The sequence below is a fragment of the Monodon monoceros genome, unplaced genomic scaffold (assembly GCF_005190385.1).
Source record: "Monodon monoceros isolate NGI ecotype Baffin Bay Population unplaced genomic scaffold, NGI_Narwhal_1 Super_Scaffold_13, whole genome shotgun sequence".
NCBI lineage: Eukaryota > Metazoa > Chordata > Mammalia > Artiodactyla > Monodontidae > Monodon > Monodon monoceros.
The window spans coordinates 47,116,207-47,136,757 of NW_021703769.1; the positions used below are offsets into that span (position 1 = coordinate 47,116,207).

The 20,551-nt window shown below is 44.4% G+C and overlaps 1 protein-coding gene across 1 annotated transcript in view; it reads right to left on the bottom strand.

Annotated features, from left to right (window-relative positions):
- Positions 1–17,752, bottom strand: part of ZNF133 (zinc finger protein 133) — a 31,297-nt gene extending 13,545 nt beyond the window's left edge. The window contains 4 exon segments of the mRNA XM_029221970.1: positions 1,258–1,353; positions 1,837–1,963; positions 17,376–17,524; positions 17,527–17,752. Of these exon segments, the coding sequence (XP_029077803.1) occupies positions 1,258–1,353; positions 1,837–1,963; positions 17,376–17,524; positions 17,527–17,623 (469 nt within the window). The 5' untranslated portion in view covers positions 17,624–17,752.
- Between the last annotated feature and the right edge of the window lie 2,799 nt (positions 17,753–20,551).

The window sequence follows — 20,551 nt, forward strand, 5'->3', positions numbered from 1 at the left end:
CCAAAAAAAAAAAAAAAAAAAAAACAAAAACCATGATAGAATAATGTCCAAAAATTCCCCAAATTTGGCTCTAGCCATAAATTTATAGATTCAAAAATCTCAGCAAGCCCTAAGCAGGGAAAATACAAAGAAAAGCATGTTTCCTCAGTTACGTCACAGTCAAAGAGCTGAACACCAAACATACACAGAAAACTCTGAAAGTAGCCAGAGGTTTAAAAAGAAAAGTAACCAAAAAACGAAGGTAATAATTGTGTAAATGACAGCTGATTTCTCATCAGAAACAGTAGAGGCCAGAACAGGGGAACAGTATCTTTAAAGGAGTGAAAAAATAAACCAATCTAGAATTCTATATCCAGTGAGAATATCCTTCGAGAATGAAGATGAAATACACATTCAGAAAAACAAAATTTAAATGAATACACTGCCACACGTACAAGAAATGCTAGACAACTAAAATGCTATCAGGTAGAAACTCAAATCTTCAGGAAAATAAGAGCAAAGAAAATGGTAAATTATCTGCATGAGTATAAAAACACTTTTTCTCTTGATTAAAAAATAAATACGTATGAGTGTTTAAAACAAATATTTTAACATTGTATTAGGGAGTTTAGAAGGTATAGAGGGGCAGTACAAATGACAACTACAGAATAAAGCAAGTGGGGAAAAGGTTTAATTTGAAGTGTGCAATTGCACTGTTCTTACATTTTACATAAAGTGGTATCCAGAATAAGTAGAAAAGGAAAAGTGAAGGCTGTATGTTGTAATCCCTTTGAGCAGGGGTCAGCAAACTTTTTCTTAAATGGCCAAATAGTAACTAGTTTAGGCTTTGGGGGCTAAGAGACAAAACTGAGGATTATATAGGTATTTACATAACCCTTTAAAGTTTCACCCTCCTGGGTGAAATCCATTCTTAGAATTTTTTTAGAATTCCATTTCAATCTCCCAGTTGGCTTTTTATAGCCTTCCTTCCTCCCACTGGGCTTGCCTTTTTCTTCAGCTCACTCAGTTTTACTTCCACATTCTCGCTTGATCTTTTAAAATATAGCAACAAGAGCAAGAAGCCTATGAATGTGGGAGAGAACTGAGTGAGGCAGAGAGGGCAAAAAGGGAAAGCTCGAGTGCAGATGAAGGGCTGGAAGGTCACACGGCGGGCAGCACACAGGGTGGCCCCGGGGCCAGCACAACAGCCTCCCTCCCCAGCACCTGAGCGAGGCCTTCTCGCCCCCAACCCCGAGCTGCCCAGTGTTCCCCACTCACCCGGGCCGGTGGCAGGTGGGCATTTTCTCTCTTCTCTCCAGGTTTCCTTCCCTTGCTCCAGCTGGGTGATGAGTTTGGGTTTAGAAAATGGAATCCCTGCTCATAGGAAAAGAAAACAAGATGGCTGTAGGTTACAGGCTCAAAAGCCAGTTCTTGAACTCAGAGCCACACTGGGTGGGGAATTTCAAAAGGTGGTGGGAAAGACCTGAGAGTGGGGAGCTCTCTGCAGGGGAGGGGAAACCAGGATGACAGGTCACTGACCCTACTCCATCCTGGGGAGAGAACAACTCCCTCATTTAAAAGAAGATAATAACTAGGAAGACATGTCATGCTTACCCAAGAGACTGGGAGAAAAGGCCTAGAAATGCAGACAACACAAATACACAACACACAGACACACACACACCTCTACACATTTCAATTCTACAAAATCAGACCTTCTCTGGGGAAAGAGGGAACAGAGTGTCTCTGCTTTTGAGTCCAACCCAAAGGCAAAGTCAGAAAGCAAGACAGCTGCTTCAAGCACAGCCTAAAGTACCCAGCAGCTGGGATACGGGTCCTGAGAGATGCCAGGCTTACCCAGCGAGACCAGGTTGCTGTAGTTCTCCAGCATCACCTCCCGGTACAGGGACCTCTGAGCAGGGCTCAGCAGCATCCACTCCTCCTGGGTGAAATCCACAGCCACATCTCTGAATGCCATGTGTGCCTGTAACACAGAATACAGCCCTGCTCACCCAGGAGCCAGCCTTGCCCAGGACTCAGGGGCAGGGGCAGGCAGAAGGCTGCCCGGGGAGAGGTAGGCGAGATATCTAGATCTTGTCTTTGACCCTGGTGCTCTGTGTTCCAAGACTTTTAACCCCTGTCACTATCGGGGCAGTGGCACTTAACCTACACATTCGAGATACTGAATAGGCTGTTTTGGAGAATACCTACCAAAAAATGGAGTCTTTAACTTTCGGGAACATTAGGCTGAGGGAAGAGCAAATAACAAGAGCAAATCTAGGCTGAGGGAAGAGCAAATAACATAAAAATTAAACAACAGTAAAGCAACAGACTTTAAGAATTTAAAAGAACAGTCTGAACAATGTTTTTTTTTTTTAAGCTTTGGTTCTGTTACTTATTTGTTTATTTATTTATTTTTGGCTGCGTTGGGTCTTCGTTGCTGCACGTGGGCTTTCTCTAGTTGCGGCGAGTGGGGGCTACTCTTTGTGGTGCGTGGGCTTCTCATTGGGTGGCTTCTCCTATGGTGGAGCACGGGCTCTAGGCACGTGGGCTTCAGTAGTTGTGGCTCGCGAGCTCTAGAGCACAGGCTCAGTAGTTGTGGCGCATGGGCTGAGTTGCTCCACGGCACGTGGGATCTTCCCGGACCAGGGCTCGGACCCATGTCCCCTGCATTGGCAGGCGGACTCTTAACCACTGGGCCACCAGGGAAGCCCTGAACAATGGTTTTAATGTTGAAGCATCAGAATGAAGTTAGTACAATTCAATTATGGCAAAGACCAAATACAACTCAGTCCTTCCCTTCAATCCCATGGGGCCCCTTCGGCCTTCCCTGGCCTGAGAGGCACAAGCAGCGAGTGGTAAAGAGCATGAACTTGAACCCTACTGCCTTGGTTTGGGGCCCACCCCGCCGTCAACTAGCACCTCTGTTTTCTCACTTACGAAATGTGCGTAACAGTCCGTTAAACTTCCCGTCCCACACTGTGGATGCTCAGCGTGGACGTTCTTGGCTACTTGGTCTACAAATTCATCTCTATGTGCCATTCTCATCCGCCTGCCCCATTTTACTATCTTTACCTCAACACTATTTCAAAATGGAGAGTGCACTGGAATATAGACATCAGGAAAGGTTTCATGAGAGGCCCAGGAACTTGGTCTTGAGGGAAGGGCAGGAATCAAGGGAAGAGGAAGGTGCCAGGTATTCCTGATGAGGCGTGTGGGGAGCAAAGCAGAGGACACTGTGGGCCAAGAAAGAGAGAGAGCCTGAATCATGGGAAGCAGGACCACTTGGGAGGAATAAAAGTCACCTAGTGGTAGAATACAGAATAGGTCGAGTGTAGTAGCAGCCTGTAGTTTTTAAATTTTTATTGTAAAATATACAGAAACATTTTACTACTTTTACCATTTTTAAGTGCATATTTCAGTACATTAAGTATGTTGACACTGTTGTACAACCACCACCGCTTTCCATCTCCAGAACTTGTTCATCATCCCATGCTGAAACTGTAACCATTAAACCCTGACTCCCTCTTTCTCACAAACCCTGGTAACCAACCATCATTTTACTTTGTCTCCATGTATTCAATATTTGGCTAGTCTGTGTATCACAAATAAGTGGAATCATACAGTATTTGTCCTTTTGTGCTGGCTTATTTCATTTAGCATAATGTCTTCAAGTGTCAGCCATGTACCCCAAAGAAGACATACAGATGGCCAGCAGGCACATGAAAAGATGCTCCACATCATTAATTACTAGAGAAATGCAAATCAAAACTACAATGAGATATCACCTCATACTAGTCACCATCAAAAAGTCTACAAACAATAAATGCTGGAGATGGTGTGGAGAAAAGGGAGCCTTCCCACACTGTTGGTGGGAATGCAAATTGGTGCAGCCACTGTGGCAAACAGTATGGAGGTTCCTTAAAAAACTAAAAACAGAGCTACTGTATGATCCAGCAATCCCACTCCTGGGCACATATCCAGAGAAAACCATGGTTTGAAAGGATACATGTACACCAATGTCCACTGCAGCGCTGTTTACAACAGCCAAGACATGGAAGCAACCTAAATGTCCATCAACAGATGAATGGATAAAGAAGATGTGGTACATATATGCAATGGAATATTACTCAGCCATAAAAAAGAATGAAGTAATGCCATGTGCAGCAATGTGGATGGACCTGGAGTGATGTAAGTCAGACAGAGAAAGACAAATATCATACGATTTTGCTTATATGCAGAATCTAAAAAAAAAAATGACACAAATGAACTTATTTACATAACAGAAACAGACTCACAGACTTAGAAAACAAAGATGGTTACCAAAAGGGAAAGGTGGGGAGGAGGGATAAATTGGGAGTTTGACATATACATACTACTATGTTTAAAATAGATAACCAACAAGGACCTACTGTATAGCACAGGGACCTCTGCTCAGTATTCTATAACAACCTAAATGGGAAAAGGATTGGAAAAAGAATAGATACATGTATATGTATAACTGAATCACTGTGCTGTACACCAGAAACAAAACATTGTGAACTATACTACAATAAAAAAAAAAAAAGTTTCAGCCATGTGGAAGAATGTACTCAGAACTTCCTCCTTTTTAAGGCTAAAAAATACTCTACTGTATTTATATACCATTCCTCCACTGACGGACACTGGGTTTGTATCCACCTTTTAGCTATTGTGAATAATACTACCATACAAATTGCTTTCAGTTCTTTTGGGTATATACCCAGAAGTTGAATTGCTGAATCAAATGGTAATTCTATGTTCATTTTCTTCAGGAAACACTGTACTGTTTTCCACAGGAGCCACACCATTTTATATCCCCACTAACAATGTAAAAGGATTCTAGTATCCCTACATCCTTGACAACACTTGCTGCCCTCTGAGTTTTTGGTAATAGCCATCATGTGAAATGTATAAAATGATCTCTCATTGTGGTCTTTATTTGCATTTCCCTAATGATTAGTGACAGTAACCATCTTTTTATGTGCTTATTTGCTATCTGTATATCTTCTTGGCAAAAACGTCTATTCAAGTCCTTTGACGGTTCTTGAATTGGGGTGTTTGGTTTTTGTTGTTGCTCTCTGAGATCTTTATATATTCTGGACATTAATTACTTATCGGATATATGACTTGCAAATATACACTCTTTAATGCACGAAAGTTTTTAACTGATAAAGTCCAATTTATCTATTTTTTCTTTTGTTGCCTGGGCTTTGGGTGTTATTACCCAACAAATCATAACTAAATCCAACTTCATGAAGCTTTTCCTCAATGTTTTATTCTAAGAGTTTTACAGTTTTAGCTCTTACCTTTTTAGGTCTTTGATCCATTTTGAGTTAATTTTCATTCTCTTCCATGTGGGTATAAGTTTTCCCAGCAGTGTCTATTGAATAGACTGTCCTTTCCACATGGAATGGTCTTGGTAGTGTTGTTGAAAATCACCTGATCATACATCTGTGATTAAGTTCTGAGCTCTCTGTTGCTGCTCTCAAGATTCTGTTGCCTTTGGCTTGATTATAATGTATCTTGGTGTGGGTCTCTTTTAAGAGGTTATCCTACTTAGAGTTCATTAAGCTTCTTGGTTCCTCTTCATGTTTTCTATCTCTTTACTGACATTTCCATTTTGTTTTTACATTGTTTTCTTGACCTCGTTCATGTTTTCCATTAGCTCTGACAGCTCTCTTAAAGTCTTTTGTCTAGTAAGCCCACCATCTGGCCTTCATTGGGGGTCATTTCTATTGATCTATGTTTTAACCTCAGAATGGGCTATACTGTCCTGTTTCTCTGTATGCCTTGTGATTTTTTTTATTATTGAAAATGGGATATCTGAATCTTATAGTAAGGCAACTCTGGAACTCAGATTCCCCAGATTTGCTTGGTTTTTGTTTTTGTTGTTGTAGTGTGTCTCCGTGCCAGGGTTCAATCTGAGGTGTAAACTAAAGGTTTTTCTTGCATCTTTTCTGATCCTGTGCCTTTCCACGGGTAATATTTCCAGGGACGGTAACTTCCTAAACTGACCAAGTCATGGGTCAAACAGGCTGCAGGTAAGATAAGTTACACTTCCAGGACTAGAGCTGGACTTTGCCAGGTGCCAACAAGGTGGTCAAGACAAGAGAAAGGATTGTGTCCATCCTGCGACAGCCAGTGTGGAAATGCAGGAAACACTCACCATTACCCTGGCTTCCCAGGACCCTGTGGCCATTTTTCCTGGTATCACTAAAGGATGATATCTCAGAAGGCAGATCCGTGTAAGGAAAGCAGAAATTAAAGGGTGTCAGCTGGAAATGCTCTCCCAGTGAGCGAGGCAGGGTCTGCTCTCCAACCCCACAGCTGGGGGAGGGGTGGCACGGTGGAAGTGTAACAGTCTGGTTTTTACCAGGGCCCTGGAAAAAAGTTCAGAGTCAGGCCTTCGGTAGGTTTGGTCCCAAACTCTCCTGATCCCAACAAACTAAATGTAGAAGGACGTTTTTCAGGCTCTCTACTTGACTATAGATGTTAACACATCATTATTAATTTGAGGGGCTGTGAAAATGGTATTATTGTGGTTGTTTTTTTAAAAAATATACACTGAAGTATTTATGGATGAAATGACCCATGGGATTGCTTTTAAAAACACTTCAGGAGGGCTTCCCTGGTGGCACAATGGTTAAGAATCCGCCTGCCAATTCCGGAGACACGGGTTCAAGCCCTGGTCCGGGAAGAACCCATGTGCCATGGAGCAACTAAGCCCATAAGCCCTAGAGCCTGTGCTCTGCTGAGCCCTAGAGCGCGTGGCTCTGCAATGGGAGAAGCCACCACAATGAGAAGCCCACGCACCGCGGCCGCAACAAGAGAAAGCCCACGGGCAGCAATGAAGATCCAACACAGCCAAAAATAAATAAATGTATTTATAAAAACAAACAAACAAAAACACTTCAGGAAAAATTGGACAAACCACCCCCCTCCCAAGATTGCTACACAGTGATTACTGTTAAAGCTGGGGTTTTATTATAGTTTCCTTGCTTTGAATATGTTTGAAATTTTTCCATTAATAAAAAATTCTCAAACACCAAAGGAACCCAAAAACCAAAAACCCAGATGCAACAAATATGGCAAAATATAAACAAGTGTTAAATCAAGATGATGCACATAAGGACATTCATTATGCTATTGCCTCCTTTATTTTTAAGATTTTTCTTTTAAAAAGCAAAAAGTATACACAGAAAAAACATTGCATTGTGAACAAAACCAGAGAAACCTAAAGCAATAATGAAGGACAAAAATTGGCCATTAGAATCAATTATCAATCCACTTCCCCTTTGGTAACCATAAGTTTGTTTCTGAAATATGTGAGTCTGTTTCTGTTTTGTAAATAAGTGCAGGGAACTAAGATACTGTAAACCACACAGCCAAAAAAAAAGAAAGAAATGAAGACTAAATTATAAGACACCAAGGAAGAATAGAGTGAAATGAAAACATGATGGCCACTGAAGGTTAACAGGATGAGATGAAAATGAAAGAAAGAAGTAAAAAGAGTTAGAGAAAAAATGATTGAAATGGAAAGCAGACAAACAAAGAATTTCATTTGTATAATTGCAGCTCCTGCAGAAGAAAACAAAGAAATAAACCAAAAAAGGGTTGGGGTGGGGGTGGGGAGGGAACAGAACTAATATTTAAAACTGTAACCCAAGAAAACTTCAAAAATAGATGACTTGAATCACAGCAATATCTTTCTTGACCCACCTCCTAGGGTAATGAAAATGAAAACAAAAATAAACAAGTGGGATCTAATTAAACTTAAAAGCTTTTGCACAGCAAAGGAAACCATAAGCAAAATGAAAAGACAACCCACAGGATGGGAGAAAATATTTGCAAATGAAGCGATCGCCAAGGGATTAATCTCCGAAATATACAAGCAGCCCATGCAGCTCTATGTCAAAAAAACAACCCAATCAAAAAATGGGCAGAAGATCTAAATAGACATTTCTTCAAAGAAGACATACATATGGCCAAAAAGCACATGAAAAGATGCTCAACATCACTAATTATCAGAGAAATGCAAATCAAAACTTCAATGAAGGATCACCTAACACCGGTCGGAATGGCCATCATCAAAAAATCTACAAACAATAAATGCTGGAGAGAGTGTGGAGAAAAGGGAACCCTCTTGCACTATTGGTGGGAATGTAAATTGGTATAACCACTATGGAGAACAGTATGGAAGTTCTTTAAAAAACTAAAAATAGAGCTACCATATGATCCACCAATCCCACTCCTGGGTATATATCCAGAGAAAACCATAATTAGAAAAGATACATGCACCCCAATGTTCACTGCAGCACTAGTTACAGTAGCCAGGATACGGAAGCAACTTAAATGTCTATCAACAGAGGAATGGATAAAAAAGATGTGGTACATATACACAATGGACTATTAGCCATAAAAAAGAATGAAATAATGCCATTTGCAGCAACATGGATGGACCTAGAGATAATCATACTAAGTGAAGTAAGTCAGAAAGAGAAAGACAAATATCATGTGATATCACTCATATGTGGAATCTAATTTTTTTTTAATTTATTTTCTTTATTTTTGATGGCGTTGAGTCTTCATTGCTGTGCACTGGCTTTCTCTAGTTGCGGCGAGTGGGGGCTACTCTTCCTTGCGGTGCGTGGGCTTCTAACTGCGGTGGCTTCTCTTGCTGTGGAGCACGGGCTCTAGGCACGTGGGCTTCAGTAGTTGTGGTGCCCAGGCTCAGTAGTTGTGGCTCACAGGCTCTAGAGCACAGGCTCAGTAGTTGTGGTGCACAGGCTTAGTTGCTCCGTGGCATGTGCGATCTTCCCGGACCAGGGCTCAAACCCGTGTCCCCTGCACCGGCAGGCGGATTCTTAACCACTGCGCCACCAGGGAAGCCCCTGGAATCTAATTTTTAAAAATGATATAAATGAACTTATTTACAAAACAGAAACAGACTCGCAGATTTCAAAAACAAACTTATGGTTACCGAAGGGGAAATGTGTGGGGGGGTGTAAATTAGGAGCTTGGGATTAACATACATACACTACTATATATAAAATATATAGATAGATATAGATAGATAACCAACAAGGACCTCCTGTATAGCACAAGGAACTCTACTCAATACTCTGTAATAACCTATATGGGAAAAGAATCTAAAAAAGAATGAATATATGTATATGTATAACTGGATCACCTTGCTGTACACCTGAAACTAACACAACATTGTAAATCAACTGTACTCCAACAAAATTTTTTTAAAAAATGACCTGAATCTAAATATGAAAGGGCTTACAGAGTACAAGGGAAAAATTGACTCACAACCAACAACTTCAAGGTATCTACTGGAAAAACTATCAGACTTTGAAGAATAACAACAAAAATCCTAAGTGATTCTAGGCAAAAAATATACCAGACTTCCATCAGACTTTTCATAATTGTCATTCAACCCTTGTGCATTGCTGGGGGGAATGTACAATGGTGCAACCACTATGGAAAATAATATAGCAGTTCCTCAAAAAATTAAAAATAGAAATTATCAAAAAAAAAAAAGAAATTATCATATGATCTACCAGTTCCACTTCCGGGTATTTCCCCAAAAGAATTGAAAGCAGGGACTTGAACAGATATTTGTACACTTGTGTGAGCAGCATTATTCACAACAGCTACAATGTGAAAGTAATCCAAGTGTCTGTCAATAGATGAATGGATAAACAAAATGTGGTATATACATACAATGAATATTATTCAGCCTCAAAAAAAATTCTGACACATGCTACAACATGGATGAACTTTAAAGATATGATGCTAAGTGAAACAAACCAAACACAAAAGGACAAATACTGTATGATACCACTTATATGAGGTACCTAGAGTAATCCATAGAGACAGGAAGCAGAATGAAGGTTGAGAGCAGTTGGGGGGAAGGGGAAATAGAGAGTTACTGTTTAATGGGTACAGAGTTTCAGTTCTGCAGGTGGAGAGTGCGGATGGTGGCACAACAATATGAATGTACTTAACGCTACTGAACTTATACACTGAAAAGGGTTAAGATGGTAAATCTTATATTATATATATTTTACCACATTAAATGCATGGCAAAAATATACCATCATTCAAAGCAATAAGAAAATATTCCACCATGACAAAGTGGGATTTACCCAGAAACGTAAGACTGGTTCAATATTAGAAAATCCATTACTATAATACACTATATTAATGAACAGATCCAAGAAGAAAAATCATGATTGCATTTATACATGCTGAAATATTCTTTAACAAAATTCAACTCTCATTCTTCCAATATCCAATTCAATGTAAGACTGATGAATCCATAAAACTTTTCATTTTTAATTTTAGACTTAAAAAGAAGTTGCAAAAATGTCAATTCCCATATAACCGTCACTTAGTTTTCTCTAATGTTAACATCTTGGAAAACCAAAATACAATGATCAAAACCAGGAAATTAACATTGATATAATACTATTATCTAAACTACAACTTTTAACCACATTTCAACAGTTTTTCCACTAATGTCCTGTCCTTCCTCTGGTCCAGATATCAACTGAGCTTCCAACATTGCATTTAGCTGTCATATATCTTTCATCTCCTCCAATCTGTGACAGTCCCTTCTTTCATGAAAGTGACATTTTTGAACAACATCTGTCAGTTTTGGTTTATCTGATTTTTAAAAAATGATTAGAATGATATTAGTTCATTTGGGGCTAGAATTCCTCAGAAGTCATGTGTCTTTTTCAGTGCACCCTATCAAGGGGTTCGTGATATTGATATGTTTCGTTATTGACGATGTTAACCTTAATCTTGATCACTTGGTTAAGGCAGTGTCTGCTGGCTTTCTCCATTGCAAAGTCACTCTTTTTCCCTTTATAATTAATATGTATCTTGGGAGAGATACTTTGAGATTATACAAATAACCTATTTCTCTTCAATCTTGCACCCACTAATTTCAGCATAATTTTATGGGACCTGTCTGCAACAATTATTACTGTGGTGTTGACCAAATGACAATGTTCTATTTCCCTCTTTCATTCTAAATTCATTAACTGGGGACTTCCCTGGTGGCACAGTGGATAGGACTCCATGCTCCCAATGCAGGGGGCCTGGGTTCGATCTCTGGTCAGGGAACTAGATCTCACATGCATGCCACAACTAAGAGTTTGCATGATGCAACTAAGGAGCCTGCCTGCTGCAACTAAGACCCGGTGCAACCAAACAAATAAATATGAAAAATTAATTCATTAATTAATTAATTGGAATTCTTCTGTAAGCAAGAGTTGTCCCTTCTTATTTATTTCAGTGTGGATTTATAGTTTATCCTATGGGTTATATTAGAATATTATCACTTTATTATATGTGGAATCTAAAAAAATGGTACAAATGAACTTAAAAAACAGAAATGAGTCATAGATATAGAAAATAAACTTATGATATAGATATATCTATATATCTATATATCTATATAGATATAGATACAGAAAATAAACTTATGGTTACTGGGGGGAAAGGTTGCGGGGAAGGGATAAATTGGGAGATTGCGACTGACATATACACACTACTATATATAAAATAGATAGCTAAAAAGAACCTACTATATAGCACAGGGAACTCTACTCAATACTCTGTAATGACCTATATAGGAATAGAATCTAAAAAACAGTGGATATATGCATATGTACAACTGATAACTTCGCTGTACAGCAGAAACGAACACAACATTGTACGGCAACTATACTCCAATAAAAAAATAAAAGAGGATGAGGGGAGAGAGTAGCATTGACAAATATACACTACCAAATGTAAAATGGATGGATGGGAAGCTGCTGCACAGAACAGGGAGATCAACTCAATGCTTTGTGATGACCTAGAGGGGTGGGATAGGGAGGGTGGGAGGGAGGCTCAAGAGGAAGGGGATATGGGGACATATGCATACATATGGCTGATTCACTTTGTTGTACAGCAGAAACTAACACAACATTGTGAAGCAATTTTACTCCAATAAAGATGTGAAAAAATAAAGTAAAATAAAAAGAATATTATCACTATTTTGCTGCTCAAATTATTTCAACTTCAAACATTGGGAGCTCCTTCAGACTGACCTCATTCCTACTTTAACCAATAAATGTGGCACAAGTGACACTGTGTCAGTTACAGGCTTAAGTCTTTTTTTTTTTTTTAATATTTATTTATTTATTTTGGCTGTTCTGGGTCTTAGCTGCAGCATGTCGGATCTACTTCCCTGACCAGGGATTGAAGCCAGGCCCCCTGCATTGGGAGTGTGGAGTCTTACCCACTGGACCACCAGGGAAGTCCCACAGGCTTAAGTCTTAAGAAGGCTACACAGCTTATGCTCTCAGGAGGCCCGAGATGCCACTTTAAGAACTTCAACTCCCCTGCTGGCGGGACCACACAGAAGCAGAGGCCCCGATACTCCACGAAGAGAGAGTGTGGGGCCCAGGTGCCCCCAGCCTTCCAGCCAGTCCACTAAAGCACCAGATGTGTGACGGAACCGTCTTGGATGGTCCAACCCAAAAGAGTCCACAAGTGACTTTGGGGGAAAATTCAGCTGGATCTATAGCTCCCATGGAGCAGAAGGACTGCCCAGCGGATTTAACCGAAGGAACTGGGAGAGATGATAACATGGTGGCTCCTCTACGCCATGGTCTTGGGGAGCTTGTTGTGCAGCAATCAATAATGAAAGCCCTCACAGACATGCTGTGCCTCTGCCTTCTTCAGCTCCGTTAATGACAGAAGCACCCTTCCCATCACCCACATGCTGACTCGGGCACCAGGTGTACTTCTCTTCCTGCCAAATCACACCAGTTACCAAGGCCTACTGAGTCCACCTCCAAGAACTCTCTATGCCTCCCACCCCAACCCCATGTGGGGAAGGGACAGTCCCTCCTGTGAGAGGCTCTGCAGACCATCTCCCGACATCCCGGCCAGCCTGACCCGTTCCTCCCAGAATTAGCTCCACCTACACATGGCTGGATTGCTTATTAAAAATGTCCTAAGCTCTTACTGTGCGACAGACACTATCTTAGACCCTGGGGATACAGAAGTGAACAAAGACAAAAACATCTGCCCTCACTGACATGCAAGTTTAGAGAAGGAAGATGGACATATTAAATTAACAAATAAAACACACACCAGATCAGAAAGTAATGAGTGAGATAAAGAAAATAAAGCAGGGAAGCAGAAAAGAAGTAACACAAAAGAGACGGGGTTTTGAGATTTTAAATAGTGGTTAGGAAGGCCTTGCTGAGAAGATGATTGAATAAAAATCTGAAGGCTGTGAGGGATGAGCCAAGTGAGTAACTTTGAAGAGAGCATCACATGCAAGAGAACAGCCAGTGCAAAGGCCCTGAGGCGAGAGTCGGCCTGGCACAGTCAAGGCACAGAGACAGTTCACTGTGGCTGGTATGCAGTGACTGACACTGAGTGGGGGAGGTTCTGACTTTGACTGAGGTGAAAAGCCACTGGAGGTCTTTGAGCAAATGCATGACCTGCCTGCTGAACTGACTAATACAGCTGTACTGAGAGGGACAAGGAAGGAAGCAGAGAGATCACTCAAGGGCTATGACCATCCAGGTGAGGTGGTGGCCCGGACCACAGCAGGAGCGGCGGAGGCTGCTTACTGGGGATATGGAGCGTAAGAGCAAGAAAGGAGTCGAGGACGACTCCGAAGTTCTGAGCCTGAGGAAGCTGAAGGCGTTGCCATGTCTCTGCTCCCTTTTACAGCTGAACTCCCTGAAAGAACTGTCCATCCTCCACGGGCGCGGGGCACGTTTACAGGAGTTGATCAGAGTTTGTTGTTGGACACATCAGGTTTGGATGCCCATGAGATACCCAAGTGGAAATGCCAAGTAGACAGGAGACTGGGATTTGGAGTTGAAGGCAGAGATCTTGGCTGAACCTCAGAGAGATGGCATCTCAGGCCTTGAGAGTGGACGGGGCCACCAAGGAGAGATGGAGCTGAAGCGGGGCCTTCCACAGGGGGTCTGGGAGTAAAGAAGCCAGCCAAGGAGACAGAGGAGGCGCAGCCTATGAGGTAGGAGGAAAACCTGGAAACCAGGGACAGTAACATGAAAGGAGATCCTAAGATGAATGCAACTATGTAAAATGTTGCTGAGCATGGACTGGTATTTAGCCACAGGAAGCTCAGTGGTAACTTAGACAAAGAATATTTTTTAGTGGGTAAAGCTGAAAAGCCTTACTGGAATATTTAAAAGGCAATGGAAGGATATTAACGGAGACAGCAAGAAAAGAGAATTCTTTCAAGGAGTTTAGCTCTGAAGGGGACGAAAGCTGCAGGGCAAGAGCTGGAGGGAAACTGTGGTCCCTGCTCTGCTCAGGACCCTTTACTGGGTCCCTCCCGCACCCACATCAAGTCCACACTAACTCGCTATTCAGGGCTCACTCCACTAATGCCCACAGCGCACTCTCCAATCAGACTCCCCATGGGAACTTCCATCCTTCCAGCAAGGATGACACTCATGTCTTCACCATGCATCACTCACGTAGTCTCACTTAACCCGGCACTCATTTAACCCGGTCCCAGGAACTCTATCAGTGGCTCAAGAAGCACAAGATGAGGCACCCGACCGTCAAAGAACCACCTCCCAGTCCAATGGGACAGCTGGACAGTCATGACACAGCCTGAGCCCTGGGGTCCTGATGTGTCAAGCATCCCACAGCGAATGGGAGCCCGGGAATACTGCCGGGGACGTGCAGCGTGCTCTGCCGGGGGAGCGCGTCCCAGCTCATCACAGGAGTTGATGCTCAAGCAGAGAGGTACGGAGAAACAAAAGCAGACAATGGAATAAGTTTCCATGCAGCTGTAAAGCAGGGTCTGACGAGTGTGGGGAGTAGGGGAGGACACTGAAAGGGTGACATGGAGAACAAGTTGGAAGCATTAATAATAATTCTAACGAACACTTACTGAGTATTTATGTACTAGGCGCTCTAACCGCATGGCTAGGGTTATCACACCCAACATCCCTGTCAGGTGGACACCATTCTGATCCCCATTTGGCAGACGAGAAACAGAAGGCTCAGAGAGGCAACGTAACATGCTCAGGGCCACACAGCTAGATATGGTGAAACTGAGATTTGAATCTGGGCAGTCTGACTTTGGAGTGGGGACAGAAGCAAACGATTAGAAAGGTCCCTTTCTAGCAGGCTGAATGGCAAGATCAGTATTTATACCTCAGGTGCCCAACTCAAGAGGCAGCGGTGGGGGAAGGGGGGGGCAGAGGGAGAAGAAGGTGGAGAAGAGGCAGGAGCAAGGGCGCTGCAGGAGTGGAGACGGGGAAGGAGAAGGGGATCCAGCGCACAGCAAAGGGGAGAGAACACGGCAGCCACCGAACAGGAGGTAAGTCTGGAAAGAACAAAGAGGCCCAGCTTGTACCAAGGGCAGAAGTTGGAGATGTTAACCAGATCTGCAAGGTTAGAAGAAATGTGGGGAGAGGGGCAGAGACAGGGAAAACCACCACACCGAATTCCACATACATCTCCCTCTCCTGTCTCTGACCAGAGCTCTTCTGACTGAAAGAAACTTTAAAACAACTGGAAAAGGAACTATTAATTTTGTTGGGTGTAATGATGAAATTGTGGTTATATTACAACGAGAAGTCCGTATGTGTAAGGACTTCTGAGGTAACTGTGTGTGAAATGACAGGCCTGGGACAAAAAGGCAGTGAGGGCACTGGACGGAACAAGACCAGAAGGCCGAGGCCTTCACGGCGGACAAGCCCCGGGAGTGAGCAGGTCTGAATAAACGCTGAGACGGAGCGCTGGCGCAAGGATGGAGGGGTAGTGAAGGAGGACGCTGGGTCTGAAGAACAGTCCCTGTGAAAATGGCCACCCTTACAACAGGCCTTGCTTCCTGGGGAAACCAGCTGGGGCCCTGATCCCGGGATGGGGCATTACAAGGCACAAGATGTCAAAGTTGAGCGAAGGAAACCCACCCATGGTCCAGCAGGCAAAAGGCAAACGGTCCCCACCTGAGGCTGGGCTGTCAGGAGCCCAGGGTCCTCCCCTGGCCCACCAGGCAGTCCTCTCTGGGCAGGCAGGAGCCACAGGGGGCAGAATGAGAACCGAAAGGTTCAGGAGAGTCGCTGGAAACTCTCAAGCTCCAGCAGGGTAGGGTTTCCTCTTTCTTAAAGGCATCAGGAAGGGACCTGACACAGAAGAAAAGACTGCGGGCAGCTTGCTGGGAACAGAGCTGGAATGTAGGCTAGAACACCGGGCCTTAGCTGATCCTCTCTCACCGCTGATCTTTACTAGGGAAGTTCACACTCACTGGGCACTTAGTATATACCGAAGACTGTTCCGGGCGCTGGATGAGTTTAATCTCATTCTAGCCTCACAACCCAGTGAAGTAAGATTTATTATTTTCATTTTACAGATGAGATAACCGAGGCACAGTGAGGTCAGTCTCTTGCCTAAGGTGACACAGTTATAAGGTGACAGAGTCTGGATGAAATCTGGCCGTGGAGGCCAGGCTCTTAAGCAGGGCAGTGACAGCGAACCTCTGTGGGTTGTAAGGATTCTCAGTGTATCATTCTGAGATGAATCAAGATTGTTCACGAGGTGATAAGGGTTAAGTCTGCGTGATGGATTTACGGAGTTCTATTTATTTCCCTTTAAAATTTCTCCGTAATAAAAATTTAAAATGGAACGTAAGATCCCAAAGCCGGGCCACACCAGAGATGTCTAAATCCTTGATTCCCGTGATCAATGATGGTTTCCAGGACCTCTGAAAAACTTGCTCGGTGGGCCCCAGACGACCTCTTCCTCCAAGTCCCAAACCCAGGGGCGACCAGCCAAACTGAGACACCCCCCCACACACCCCGCAAGATCGCGCCAAAATGGCCACTCCACACCCAGCCCATCCCGGGCGCGTTGGCCCACGCCGGCCGCCCATCCGCGGGAGGCCTCAGCAAAGCCGAGGGGTAGCCGGGCCCGAAAGAAGACTACCAGCTCCCACCCACCAGAACTCAAGACACCTGGCACCGGGGCCTGCTGGCACCTGTCACCCCCTCGGAAACATAAGGCCCCCAAAGCTTACTTACTCAAACCCCTAAACCCGGGGACTCGTGGCATGAGCGACCGCCTCTCCCAATACCGCTATTTCGGCCAAGGCCGAACCTAGGAGGAGGCCGGAGCCCAGCAGCCACCACCACTGGGCATCGCGTCTGGGCTTCACCCACGTCCCTCGGAGATGCGCGCCCACATCCCCAAATGTGACACCCGGCAGGGCACGGCCTGAGCCACGACAGCGCGTCCCCGCCGCCACCACCTCTCCCCACCACCCGAACCGTCTCCAGCCCCAGCCCGCAGGCCAGTCTTTCAGGACTTACCTTTCTGCGCGGGGAAGGGCACGGCTGCAGCGAGGGCCCGAGGGAGCCACACTCACCAGCGCCACCAAAGAACAAGGGGTCACTAGAGCCACCAGCTCGGGGGCCACTCCAGCAGGACGCCAGGACTACACTACCCAGAATCTTCGGGTCGCGCCGGGACCACACCTCCCAGTATGCTCGGCGCCATCAAGCGCGCCGCCCGCCAGGCGCTCCCACTGGCCTCTGAGTGAGCCGTTTCTGGGTGACATGCTCCGGCCACCAGAGAATGGCCACTGTGGCGCCCGGATTCCCCCTGTTTTTTTTCTTCAAACCACGTGGAGAAGGCATGTAGCGAAAGCATGTAGCTTCTCTCCGTGCACTGACCCCTTTCTCTAACACCTCCGCCTCAGAGACTACCCTCCCCACTCACCCCTGCAGTGACTTCCGCATCCGGTGCCGAGCCCGCCTCCTCGGTTGGCGGAAGTGACGTTTAAGGGGAGCTTCCGTTTGGCTCCTGGGGTGGGCGCCGGTGGGTGGCGCTGGGACGTGCGGTCTATCCCGCTCCAGTTGCGGGGAAGCGAGGCTGTGCCCGCGCTCCGTGAGCGCCGCTCAGGCGTGGTGTCCACCAGTTCACATAACCCTTGAACTCACTTAAACCCATGGCGGGGGTGGTTACTGAGACTGGGAGAGACGAGGCATATTACCGGGATCTCACGGCCGAAGGAGGCAGACGCGGGTTCCAGCCCATGTCCGCAACCGAAACATCCCTCTGTGCTCCCTGAGGTCTTGTCCCTGTGTGGAGTCCACAGATTTATGGGCAGCCTCTCATCCATCTAGTGGGGGGACAGGAGCCTCACTGATAGACCATAGCTTGGGGCTGATCCCCTCATAGTCTTCGCTCTGTGTACCGGAAAAAGACAACAACCTGAAAGTTGAGAATTATGTTAAATTTGGTGGGCTTACACCTGGGAGACAGCCGCTCAGCTAGCTCTGGGGAACTGTTTCAAAGAGGTAAGGGAGGAGCCAGGATATATAGGAGTTTTTGCTGGAAAAAACGCGTGGTTGAACCTCAAAAGATGACCACTAGTCACAAAAGAACACATATCTCAATGAATTTAACACTTTTCTATGCATGGGAAGATGCAAGAGTCCGGGCTCAGTGAAATGATTCCTTTGATATGGCACGTTAGCTATCTAGGGCCAATATCCTGTTTTTCTCCATCCTGAAGTCCCCTCAGGGCGCACCCTCAGGGTGCACCCTCGGTGTGGCTGCAGAGACTGACGCCTTGACTGCAGGCAACATTCGTTGTTTATTGGAATGGCAGGCGCCATATTTTTTTTTTCTTTTTTTGTCCACAGCTCTCTGGGTCTTTTCCTGAAAATGGGGCAGCACTGGTGCTATCTGGGATACCTCAACTGGGGAGCTGAAGAACACACCCCACTTCACTGTGGAAGGGCGTTTCCACTAGGGCACCTTCTCGGTTCTGTTTACTTTCCTCAGATTTGCTTTCTGAAATTTTGTCCTCTAGGAAGACCAAGAAAATATTCACATGGCCCGGAAAGCCAGGGAGAGACAAGAATTTCCTAAAATTCCTTTTTAGCTCTTGGAGGCTGAATCCATCCCCTTCTCTTGCCCGGAAGCTGCCTTGTTCGTAATGAATTCCATTCAGCCCCTGCCCTGGAGAAAGTGCCCAGTCTGACTTGGACCCTCTCTCCACATCCCTCTCTGCCCCACCCTACGACTAGTCATTCACCAAGAAATTAGTGTCGACTGAAAATGCACAACCTGAAAGTTGAGAATTATGTTTTATCAGGCGGACTTTCTGAGGACTTCAAGCTTAGGAGGCAGCCTCTCAGTTAGCTCTGCGGGACTGCTCCGAAGAGGGAGTGGGGGAGCCAGGATATATAGGAGTTTTGCAACAAAAACCAGGTAGTCAGAACATCAAAAGTTACTGTTAATTAAAGAAAATCAGACATCAAGTTAATAAATTTAGTGCTTTTCTATGTATGGGAAGATGCAAGAGTCTGGGTTCACTCAAATCATTCCTTTGCTACGCACCTTAGCTATCTGGGACCAGTATCCTGTTCTTTCCCATCCTGAGGCCCCTCAGGGTGCACCGTGGTGGGTGAGGTGTGGCTGCAGTGGCTGATGCCTTGGTGGCCACAACAGCCTTTGTTTACTGATCGGGCAGGTGGCATTTTTAGTCCACATTAGCTACGTGGACAAAGAAAGTCAAGGAAGTCACCTGCCCGATCAGTAAACAAAGGCTGTTTTGGCCACTGCAGCCCCTCCCAACTGTGCACCCTGAGGCGATTCAGGATGGAGAAAAAAGGGTACTGGCCCTAGGTAGTTGGGTGCATATCAAAGGAATGATTTCAAGGTGCCTAGACTCTTGCATCTTCCCATACATAGAAAAGTGCTAAGTTCATTAACTGGAGATGTCTGTTTTTTCTTTAAATAACAGGAATCTTTGATGTTCTGACTACCTGGTTTGTTTGTTTGTTTTTTCTTCAAAAACTCCTATATATCCTGGCTCCTCCCTTACCTCTATGGAACACTCTTTCAGAGCCATCTGAGAGGCTGTCTCCCGGGCTTAAATCCTCAGGATGTCCACCGAGTAAAATATCATTCTCAACTTTTAGGTTGTGTTTTGTTTTTTTTTTTTTTTAATCCACGCTGGTCTTCAGGGATGTGATGTGGATTTCACCTAAGAGGTGTGAAGGCTGAGGGGTCCTGCTGGGAAGAACCCATACCGAGGGGTGGTGCTTGAGAATAACAGCCACCTGGTATCACTGGGTGATTATGGCTTCCCTTACAACTTAAAACTGACCTACTGAGCAGCTTAAACCGTTGATGCAGAAAAGACAAGAGAGGGAGAGCTGACCTTTGCCTTAGGAATGGACCTGACAACAAAGACGTGATTTTCCACATCTCCCCAGGGTAGGTCTGCATGTTTTTGTACAGTTGAGAATAGGTGTGTGTTGTTATTGGTAGTATGTGATTTACCTTTGCTTAGAGAAACATGTCATTGAGTTGAATGTTTTTTTTAATCTGTAAAAATACATATTTTAAACCTTAGACTTTTATTTGGAAATAATTTTAAGCTTACAGAACGTTGCAAAAATAGTGCACAGGACACCAATACTGCCTTTACCAGATTCACTTATTGCTAACAATTTCCTCCAGGGTTTCTCTC